Source organism: Falco cherrug, chromosome 15, assembly GCF_023634085.1.
Source record: "Falco cherrug isolate bFalChe1 chromosome 15, bFalChe1.pri, whole genome shotgun sequence".
Lineage (NCBI taxonomy): Eukaryota > Metazoa > Chordata > Aves > Falconiformes > Falconidae > Falco > Falco cherrug.
The window spans coordinates 22,388,353-22,399,835 of NC_073711.1; the positions used below are offsets into that span (position 1 = coordinate 22,388,353).

Consider the following 11,483-nt stretch of genomic DNA (forward strand, 5'->3'; position numbering starts at 1 on the left):
GATACTGGGGGGCTGGCAGGCATCTTGTGGCTTCTGAAGGGCAGAAAGCACCGGTCTGCACTAGAAAATTATATTTCCTCAGAGTCTGGGTTGCATAAAACCCAGCAAAATCCTTTCTTTCCAGAGCATCTAAACACAAAAAGGGGTTTTCCTGCCATTTTTTCCAATGCAACCTGAGGGGCAGGGAGGGCAGCCTGAGTAAGGGTTGCTGTTCTGTTTCCACGTGACAGATGAGTGAGAGTTTTGGGTTTGCTTTCTTTTTCCTGTTTTATTTTTGGAAGGGAGAAGGCTGTGTTGCAGAAATTTCAGAAAAGCTGTGCGATCTGAAAACAAGCTGGCAAAGTCCCAGCAGTAACTGGAGCTACTGGGAAACCTTGAGCTGGTGCTGCCAGTAAGGTTGGGGCTGCCATACGAGCTTTGCTGTCAGCCAGCAGGACTTATATCTAGCTGTGGTTATTGAGGGCTACCTAGGTGGCCACCCCAGCTATTTGGGGTTGCGCTGTTCCCGACAGAATTCCACAGGCTAAAACCACGCTCCCGGTTAAGGTGCTGTGGTGTGGCTTGTCCCGTCTTTGGTTGCTGCCTGAAACCAGGTCTTGCCAGCCACGGCATCAGCGAGCTTTGCTCGAGTTCCCTGTTCTGCCTGCGCACCCTGCTACCTTTGGGCCGTCTCTTCCCCCCCTAAGCAAACAAGGAAAATGTGTTTGGTTTTTTGGGGTTTCCTTGTATTTTGGTGGGTTTTGGGTTTTTTTTTTTGTGAGAGGAGGAGGAGATTTGGGACAGCACGAGCTGCAGGGCAGTGTGGTTCTCTGCCTGTCTGTTTTCTGCCTGTCTCTGGTGCGCTGTGAGTACCGCAGCAAATCCCCCAGGTTGTCTAGATCTCCCCTCGTCTTTCTGAGACTGACCTCGGCAGTGTGAGGGTAAACCACCGCCTGCTCCGTGCCTCCGAGAAACCCTGCACGGGCTGGAAATGTGCATCTAATCATCAGCAAAGCTGTTTTATATCAAACCCCCTCTGCCTATGTTTACTTATATAATTTAATTCCCTGAGGGTTTTTTGGCATTGCGGTTGCCAGTGCCTCAGCCCACAAGGAAGAAACCTCACAACCCCCGCGCTGGCCACCGTGCAAAGAGCCGCAGTGGCAGTGGAGCCTCTGAGCCCCAGACTGGGGTCCCCTTGCACGTTGTATTGTTGCTTGGAGAGCAGATATGGTCCATAATGAGACTATTTACAAGCACCTAAAATAATACCCATAATGCTAAAATGTGTGTTGAGATCATTTTATTTCCTCCCGAGTTTGAAACTTTAAGGATGTACTTGGCCCAGTTCTGTAAACTTTTCTCTGAACCCAGCAAGGGCTGGGGCTTTTTCTGTTTTCTTAAAGCAAAACTGAGAGGCTTGAATAACATCTTAATCCACAGCCACGGGCCTTAGCAAAATGCCAGATAACACAAGACTCCTAAAAATGACACACGAGATGGCGAGCCAGCTCCTAGTCCTCCCTCCTGCGGCTTGCGCAGGTCTCTGAGTACACGTGGCCTGGGAGACATCCTTCATCCTCCCGCTTTGCCCGTGGCATATCCACTCGCCATCTGTCTTCCAAATATTCATCTCCCGGTAATTGGCTGAGCATCCCGTAGCTCCTGGGAGCCAGGCAGACACCTTGCTCGGCTCTGGGTGCCTTTTTTCGGTAGGATGAGCTGAGCCCGGTTCATTTGAAAAGTCCCTTTAACACTGATGTAGATATAGATAATACTCTTTGCTTGATATATATTGTTAAAGTTATAGTCTTGCAGTCCAGATTAGGCTAGATTAGGTCCAGATGGCTGATTTTTGCAATGGAAAGAGGTTCATTTTACATAGAGATAATTGACTGTTCTGATCAACAGCCTCACATGAGCATGATGGATGCTTGTAAATAATTATGGGCCACAGGTAGCTGCAGTCAGGGCTGAAAATCCTCAGGTGCTTTCTCGCTGAGCCACCCACTTACAACTTGGGATTCAGAAGGATTTTTCAAAAATTACAAATGCATAGAAGCAATGAAACAACAGAAATGAGAGGGACCCGAACCCAGGTGCAGTTCAGCACAGGAGGTGTACTGGCATCAGCCACAGCTGTTCCAGGTGTTTTAACAGTATGATGGTGGGGAGTGTAAGGCAAACAGCCCCCAGCAGCAGCAACGCAACCGGCAAGTCTTTCTGCATCAAAATGTCCTTGTAGGTCAGATCCTGGCATCTGTTGCACACAAGGGTAATTCAAGACATATTTGGAGACCTAACGCAATCTTCGCTCAAGCTAGAAGAAGCACCTACACAGACAGAAATGGCTTATGTTTCAAGAGATGGACTCCAGCAGAAGCTCATCAGGTGGCATGGGGGGGATCTCCATGCTGTTTATTTGGCCAAAGAACTTGGGAAGAGACAAAAATTTCAAGCGTGGAAGATTTCTTCTCTTCATACGAATGTCATGGCCCTTTTCGGTGTTGGACAGGCTGCTCCTGTGGCGCATGAACCGAACTCGCAGGGCAGCGCAGCTGTGGTGCAGCAGCTGGTCCTGGAACTCGGAGGTCATGAAGTAGTAGAGGACCGGATCCAGGCAGCAGTTGAGGCTCGCCAGGCAGAGGGAGATGGGGTGGAAGCGGAGTGTGCTCCTGTGAACGGCACAGTCCTGGATGATGTTCTCTATCACCATCATGAAGAAAGGGAAGTTGATGTGGTAGGGGGTGAAGCAGATGAAGAAGACTGCCGCGCACATCAAGACCATGCGCAGAGCCTTCTGCTTCTCGCTGGTGTTCTGCAGCTGTGTTGGACCCTCCCGCAGGGATTGCCACATCTTCCAGGTGCAGCAGGCGATGATGCTGAAGGGGAGGACAAACCCAAACAGCTCTGCCACTGTCACCATCGCAATGGAGGCTCCCGGGCTCAGCTGCTTCACCCCCAGGTCTGAGAAGCACGTGTTGATGCTGTTGGACAGGGCTGGGCTCCTCACTACGAGCAGGGGGAAGCACGCTGCCCCGACAAAGAGCCAGACGGCAGCGCTGATGGCTGTGTCGTACCGCCGCTTCCAGTCCTTGGCTCTGAAGGGGTGGAGGAGGAAGAGGTACCGCTGGATGCTGATGCAGGTGAGGAAGCAAATGCTGGCATACATGTTGAGGTACTTCAGGTAGAAGCACAGTTGGCAAAGAAAACTTCCAAATGGCCACGTGTGGTTTATGTAGTAATACATCCGTAAGGGCAGCGAGAGGACGTGAGCCAGGTCGGCCACGGCCAGGTTGATCATGAAAATGACGGCTTTGCTCTTTTTGCTGATGAAGCGGCACAAGACCCACAGGGCAGCGCTGTTTGCCAGGAGGCCAGGGATGAATATCAGGGTGTATGTGGTTGCGTACAGGGTGGACTGGAAGGACATCTGGGGATCGGTACAGTTCCCAGAGGACACGTTGCTCTCCATCTCAGCTGAGTTTCTTCACTCATGGGGTGATTAAGGCAGGTGGAGTGTTTCTGTAGGGAGTAAAGGCAGGTGCTGTAAGGCCAAAAACTCTCCAGTCTCTCCCCACATGGAGTAAATGCACTTCAGTGCAGAAGAACAAGTTGTGTGTGTGCAGATGTGTGTGCAAGATGGGTGGTGTATGTGTGTTGGGAAGGGTGCAGAGCCAGACCCTGCTTACAGGCAGTGATCCTGGGCATCGTCCATGCGGCCTCTCGGATGTGCTCTGCAGGATGCCACAGTTACAGTGACATTGCAGTCGAGCTCCAGAGCGTTAATCTCATGATTGCTAATTCAGCTCCCTGGGTTTTTTCGGGACCACTTCTATTGCATACAGTTTTCTAACAAACTCCTGTCAAAATGGTGCTCTCTGATAGTGTCTACAAACAGTTTTGGTGGGACTGCAAATAAATAGGGATTTTAAGTGGATCCAGACACTGTTTTTTCAGATCCATGCAGAGATCTGATGTGAATTGGCAGTGAGGGCAATAATTAGCATCAGATAATTATCGATGGTGCTGTCAGGCAGCTGACCAGAGCAGAGGCCAGTGGGAGAGGTGCAGCCAGATATATCGGAGCTCTGGCTCCAGATTTAATGCTGGATTTATAAGCTAATAGCTGGCCAAACATATGCCAGTTGCTCTGCCGGTCCTGCTAACTCAATTCCGGCACTCATGGCACATTGTGCTGGCATCGTGTTGTAGCAACAGAAATTATCCTCCAGCAACAGTTCAGGACATGAAGGAAGATAAATACATCTGCCTTTTAGTTAGAGTAGAAATTCTTTTGATCTATTTACTTGTTTCACCTCGTCCAGCCAGCGCTGAGGGCATTAGCCAGTCACGGGGAGTTCACAGGCACTGGGGTGGCTCTCCGGAGAGGCGATGGATTTTGCCGTTTGTGAGCAGAGCCTGCAGGGAACCAGTCTGCTCTTTCAGAAGAAGGTGATTTGGCAGCAGCATGTTACAAACCAAGGGCCTGTAGCATCGTCTGCAACAAAACAGTGCAATTTTCCCCTGGGAGGCAGAGCCTGTAGCTGCCTGCAAGGTGTCGGGCAGCCTGCCCTTCCCTTCCAGGGAACCGGACCCTGCGCTGGCAGAGCCCTGAACCCCTCCTGCTGCTGCCACCGAGCCCCCAACAGTGACATTTCATTAAGAAGCAGCCAGTGGTGCTGTTTCCCAGAGCCCTGAGCCTGGCTTTTGCCAGGGATGGATTTCTAAAAAGCTAATCGCTCACAGCAGGGACCAGGCTTCTGTGCTGAGCCTGGCATCACTTAGAGGCGCAGGGCAAAGGCTCCTCTACCCTGCTCCTTCTCACCTAGGCGGTGCTTCAGAGGGCTTCCCACGTTTCCAGTTGCAGGAGGAAAGTGTTTTTATATATATATGCATATATATACAGGAATATTTATATAAAATACAGCCAGTGGCCCCTTGGCTGGCTGCCTGCCCACTGCCCTCTTCTCTGGTGCGAGAAGGGTCGGTGCATTTGCCCATGTTTCTGTGCGTGCGTGGTGCTTATGCCTGCTTCCAGAACTGGCCCTTGCCAAACTGGCTTCTCCCATTTGCTTGTTTCTCCAGGGTCTGGCTGCAAAAAAGCAAGGCTGAAGCGAAACCTGGGCTGCTGGGCTAGTGCAGCTTTTGATTGCTGACTGTGCTTGAGCCGGCAGCCCTGGGTCAGAGGTTTCTGATTTCTTTGTTAAGCAAGGCAGGGGAACAGGGACATCTGTCACAAGGGGACACAAAACCCTTTGGTCCCTGCAGCATCCCCAGGTGCTCCTCACCTGCCTGAAGACCCACATGGGGCTGGCCCTTTGCACAGAGTCTGTTTAACCTTGGAAAAGTGGTGGCAGGACACCTTGTCTTCACATTGCTGCAGAAAATAGGGAGGGAGAACTGCCAGGGAGCGTGGGGAATGCTGCTATTCCCAGCTCATCACAGCCTTCCAGTGACAGAAGTGGCACTTGCTGGTCTGGGCTTGTGAAAAGAATTACAGAGTGCCTGGTGTCCCTGTCCCACGATCTCCTCCCTGCCATGTGTCTGAGCCCAAATCCTAAACCTTGCCTCCACACGTGTGACCATGGGGAGCCTCCTTGCTGTTTTTCTCCATTTTTTGGCTCTCCCTGGGAGTACAGAAGTACCTGTTTCCCAGCAGGAGGGCTGGGTGTCGCTGCTGGTACCTTGACACTTTCAGTTTTTAGCTGACAGCACTTGTCAGGGCACCTGGCAAGAAAGCAGCCGGGACCTCGCTGCTGAGCCACCGCTGCTCTGGGTTCAGGCCAGTGCCTCATTCACTTCAATGCTCCCTGAAGGTGCAGGTTTTTATTTATCATTGTTTTTCAGTTTCTGCCTGCCTCCTCGCCTGTGCCTTGCCATAAGCCCCTCCAGCTCCTGCCATGTTCTGCTGTTGGTGATGCCGGTGTCAGGGCAGAGATGCTCCCACGGGCTTTGGCAGGGGGTTTGTTCAGTAACGTTATAAAGCTTGTACAAAATCTTCCCTGCCATTTCTTGTGTTCCTGTTTCATCTACACATGGGTTACATGCAGGCAGGTGGGGGGGCGGGCTTTTTTTTTTTGAGTGGCAAAGCTGACTTTTATCCGGCGGCAAGCTGAAATTAAGGAGGGGAGACCATATTGCTGCTGGAGGAGTAAGACCACTGGTTGTGGATGTAGCACTGAAATTCTTTAAACAGCAAGTAACTTTGCAATTAATTAGGAGGTTAAGGCAGCTATTAAAATACTTAGGTTTCCTTTTCTGAGTACATTAGCAGTATCTGGAGGCGTATGTGGCTGTCATTATTGGAAATCGCCTGGCTACTCTGAATCACTCTGCGCCCCACCCAGCCCCACACTGCTGTGCTATTGCATTTACTAATCCCAGATTCGCTGGCAGACTCGCTCTCATCTTTTCCATGGGCTGGCTGGACAAACTAGGCTGAAGCTGGAGAGCCCCCGGCTTTGGGAGCCCTGGAGCTGGGGGACTGGGGCAGAGCTGCCTCCCTTCAACCCTGGGATGCTGGAGAGAAAAGAAGTCTAGAAAAAAAAAAAATCCACCTTTGGCTTGAAATAAGCTCTGATCTGAAGTATTGGAGGCTTTTTGGCACTGGTGTTTTAAGCAATAATTTTGTTTGTTTAATCTAGGCACTAATAGGAAGCGTGTAAACAGAGCTGGTCAGTTATGGCAGCTTCTGTCAGTAACAACAAAAATGAAGTATTTTGGATAAAACGTGCTCTTCCCATGTACTGCTGCACACAGCAGCCTGCTTGGCTGCACCAAGCTCTGTTCACCCACCCCTCGGAGCCCAGCGAGGCAGAAATACATGGGCACAGCCAGAAGCTGCTGAGGATGTTACACCAGTTTCTGCCTGATAAGATATCTTGAATTACAAAAAAAAAAAAAAAAAAAAAAAAAGTCATGTTGCTCAAAACTGTGATAGCTTCAATCTACTGAAGAAAACATGCAGCGGAAAGCAAGCTTACCTTCCCGTGACTCCCATCCCTCAGGGGGGTGACATCCATGCTAGAGAGCAGGAGGAGCAAGCTTTCTGCTTTTATTTCCTACTGATTTTTGCAGTGATCCCAGCCCCAGCGACTCCTTGTTAAACTTCCACATGTTTTCGGAGCACTGGAATCCTGCCGGCATCTGCAGCCCAGTACAGCGGCTACAGAACAGGAAATCCTGTATTTTGTTTCTCTTCACTGTACAACGTATACAGCTAATGACGTTAAAACAACGGGGAAGGCAATGACGTCCCCTGATCCCACTGCCTTGTGATAAGGGACCTCAGTCGTAGATTTCTTCCCTTCTTTTTGCACAGAAGTTGTTAGGTGGCAGTGTCCTTTGGTCCAGCTGCTTCTGCTTTTCTCCAGTCACTTGCTATTTGCTTGCTAAAAAACGTAAAATACAGAAGCAAAAATCTTCCAATAAGTGCTTGCTAAAGGAAAACTGAAAACTGTCCCAGTGTGACTTACTGGAAGGTAGTAATTTTCCTTCGTTTTCTTGGAATTTTGGTTAGCCTCAGACTACCAAGGCTATAGGCTAAAGTTAAGGGTTTGGACTTTATTCCTGAAATAATATGATGGTTTAAGGTGGAGATTTTCCCAGATTACTATTGTTTTAAAAATACATCATTATGCGCATCATTCCAAACTTCTTTTCTTTTTCCTGTCTCCTTTAATTCCTTTTCTTTATATATATGCATATATATATATATATATATATAATTTTAACTTCTTTTACGGCCTGCTAAGCAGAAACTTCTTTCTGAATTGCTGAAAACTGGCAGGCATATATAGTAGTGTAACTTATTATGAGCTGCCTCATTTCCAGCTGAACAGTTTTACTTGATATACAGTGTCACATCTTATGGCCCAGGGCTCGAGGAGATAATATGGCTGTTGGCGTCTCTTCCCTACTTACTATAGGTAATGTATAAATAGAGCTATTCTTGCTGTATTCATCTTTTTTCTGTAATTGGTCCTATGACCTTGCTAAATCAACAGAAGTGTGACTGTGGAAGAGAAATGAAAGAAGGAAGCTATTATAACCTTTAATTGTACAACAAGTCGCCAGCTCGGGGTCTGGGAGCAAGCGTGCATCTCTGCCCATGGCGCCCGAGCCCACCAGCTCTGCCAGCTGTGCAGCTGCTGGGGTTTCTCTGTGCTGGCGGCGATGCTGACCACAGGGACCCGAGTGCACTCCTGTGCTGTGACATGGTGTTTCACAATAGTTGTGTAGAGAATGGAGAAGAGGATCCTTGACCTGAAGTGTCCTGTGGTCAGTGGAGGTGCAGATACTTAAATCCCTTGGTCAACATACTCACGAAGGGAAAGGCAAGACCAGTTTATATACAGTTTATACAGACACATCTATGGGTTTCTTCATTGCCACTTGCTTAGCCATCATGTAAACGTAGCCCGCTAGCAAGTAAGTACCTGTGAAGCCCTGTGCTTCTTGTCTCAGTTGAGAGCAAAGTGATTTGTGAGACACAAGAGCTGTTTCTTGTTCCCAGTTTTCTTCCTGTGCATCTTTTTCAGCAGCTGATGCTGATCCTTGGAAGAAAGAACAGTGCTTGTGTATTTGCAAAACATTCGCAGGTTTGCAGGAGGGAGGCTGGCACTGCACCTCATCTCTCTCCAGAGGTTAAAGGTTTATCCCAAAGCGAAGTGGCTGCTTTATCAGGATATCCTGCCTAGGACATCCTACTTCTGTGTCCACAGCACATATCCAGTGCTGTATCAGTGTAGCTGAGCCCTACTTTTAGCAGGGCTGCCAGGGGAGGAGAGGTCAGGGGATGTCAGGCCATCGTGAGGGTCGAGCTCGCACCTCGGGGCTCATAACCAACTCGAATCCTTCCTCTGCTCATCAGTTTTTTGAAGTTCTCTTGCAGGAGATCTCAACCTTCCTGGTCGTAAAAGGCTGACTGGTTGACAAGCCTCAAGCCTCCTCATTCACCATATACTAATCAACATCTCCGCTTCTTTCAACTGCATGCATATTTTTGTTTAGTATTGCTGTTCTTCTGGCTCATTACCAATACTAAACATGCATTTTATGCTATGCAATCTTATACTTTCAAAGGCAGAAGGCACAAAGGAATTTTTAAATAACTGTGAAACTTTATCTAAGGCCTCCAGATGAAGGTTCTCTTCGCCTTTGGCCTGGTATCCTGTGGGCAGAAGGCCAAGTGCATATGATCAGCATCTCTTTAAGCGCTGAGCATTTAGAACTATCTGACAGGATGCACCTGAAGGATGTATGAAAAACAGTGGGACATGCGGGAGGAGGAGGTCTTGTTCACACAGAGCAACTCACACTTGTGCAGAGAGTTGTTACAACTTGATCGGAGCCATCGGCACAAGACCTGTGGGGCTGGGCGAGTCCTGGTGCCCTGCGGCACATGGTCCCTCTCACCACTGCACAGTGGTCGCTATAGGGGCAGCGGTTTGTAGGAAGATTTGATTTATTTTTACAGCAAATAATTGTCTGCTGCTCCCTACCTTTTTGGTAGCCTTCATGTAATGCACAGACCCAGCTTTTCTGGTCAAAATGCGCTAGTCATAGCCCTGAAATCTTTTAAATGCAATGAAGGGTGTTTGTATTTTTGAGCTGGCTCCTAGCTGTTGAGCTGTTATCCTGCATTGACAGCATATTTTGTTTTTTCTTTGCACAGAGAGCTAGTAATTTCATCTAAGGAAAGAAAATGAAGCTGAGGTACTGGCAAGATCCTGCAGCTCACAACCTGAGGCTGCAGAAAGGCATCAAAACACCTGGGGTTTCTTTCCAAATATGTTTGCTGTCAGGCAGGGGAGGGCCCTTTCTCAAGCAGGACAGGAGCCACCAGACCTCTGGTACCAGTTAAGATGGGGTGGCGATTTGCTGACACTACGAAGAAACACATTTGCTTTTGCTAGCAGGAGGGTGGCTCATGCGCTAGAGGAGAGTATGTCATGCCGTGGTTTTGCCCAGGGCTGTGCCGTCAGGGGACATGCACTGCCGTTGGTGCAGGTGGCTTGGAGACTTCACCATGTTCCCACCCTGAGCACATCCCTTCAGGATAAGGTTTGACACAGGGTTGCCCTGGCACCAGGTGCCTGTGGAGCCCTTCACATCCATCCATCACGAACCTGTGTAGCTGTACCCAGCCTCTTGATTTGGTTAACTTCTGCCTTTCTGTGGCATCTCTGTTGGAAGTCTTCAATTTTTGTGTGTCTGCCCAAGAAGGATGGAGATGTCTCCTATCTATAGCTGGTGAGTCTGGGCAATGGGACCAGCGTAAGAGATAATCTGGGAGCAACATCATGCAATTATATTTCCTCTTGTCACAGCAATAAACATGTTCTACGGTTGCAGGAAACGGGGTGAATTACAGGAACTGGCGCCAGGCACATTGTGCCTTTGGAAGTGTGAGAGCGCTGGCAGGCAAAGCCAGCACCTGCAGCCCCAGGTCTTGTGGTGGATCCAGTACCTCCCAGCCACGAAGGCAGCCAAAACGCTGTCCTCCTCGACAGGAGCACTGGATTTCTCCATTCTTCTCTTGAGGCACACTGCTGAGGTTTCGGAGGACTTGAACTAAAGGCTTTGAGTTTCCCGTACAGGTTTTTTGTGGCCAAACTGCTGGTCTTTGACTTTCTACAGGCTTTCAGAAAATTACAAGTTTTCCTTCACCTCTTTGCTTTGAATCATTGCTCTCTAGGCTAGCTCACCATCATGACCATCTTGACTAACTTTCTGCTGGGGTTTAACCCCATCCAGCAACTGAGCACCACACAGCCAATTTAACTGTATCCCACCCAAACCCAGTATACTTTCCCACACCCCAGAAGAGACCATTAGACCAAGTTGTCTACCCTCCTGCATGTCAAAGTGATTTGACTTGAAAGGCTGGAAGTGTTGATCTTGTGACTTTTCCTTGCAGGCTGAGGCTGCAGTATGCAAAAAGGACTGTTTTGTGGGGTCTGAGGGAGTGCAGAGGGTGAGTGAGGCAGGAGGACCGGGGGAGATCGCGAGCAGCCAAGGTGCTTGGGGATGCCATCATGGTGACAGGGAATGGTGTCTCCCATAGAGCCACCAAATTTGTGGTTAAGGTTAAGGGTGGGAGAGTCCCCATCACTCTTCAGGGGTTCAGATGCTGGAGCAGGTATTCCCGTGCTGGGTCTGCGCTGTTACGTTCAGCATTTATGGGACTGTAGTGACCCACTTCTGCCTTACCTTAGCACCAATCTTGTCATCAATGGCACGAGTGCGTTTTTTAAGCCGTATAGATTTGGGTCTGTGAAATGATTGTTGAATGAGATAGAGAGATAGTTTCTGTGGTCCTGCCTGCACGTGAGGATGATAGCAGTCGCTTCTGCCCACCGGGTCACGCACCACCTGCCGCGCAGCTGTCTGTATGGAGGACCTTTCTCTCCCTTAAAGTAAGCATTGTAGTTTAAAAATAATATGAAATAAATACCAGTTATATTAGTGGGGTGAAAACCTTTCTGCAGGCAAGCAAG

General features: G+C 49.1%; 2 protein-coding genes across 3 annotated transcripts in view; one reads left to right on the forward strand and one right to left on the reverse strand.

The window, feature by feature from the left end:
• LOC102058672 (fibronectin type-III domain-containing protein 3a-like) overlaps window positions 1-11,483 on the forward strand; it is a 233,106-nt gene that overhangs the window by 4,629 nt on the left and 216,994 nt on the right. The window lies entirely within an intron of this gene.
• Window positions 1,268-11,463, reverse strand: LOC102049017 (putative P2Y purinoceptor 10). Its single transcript, XM_005441012.4, has 2 exons — window positions 6,966-11,463; window positions 1,268-3,504 (listed from the first exon to the last, which is right to left on the reverse strand). Exon 2 carries the CDS (start codon window positions 3,452-3,454, stop codon window positions 2,339-2,341), a length of 1,116 nt encoding a protein of 371 aa, XP_005441069.2. The 5' UTR covers window positions 3,455-3,504; window positions 6,966-11,463; the 3' UTR covers window positions 1,268-2,338.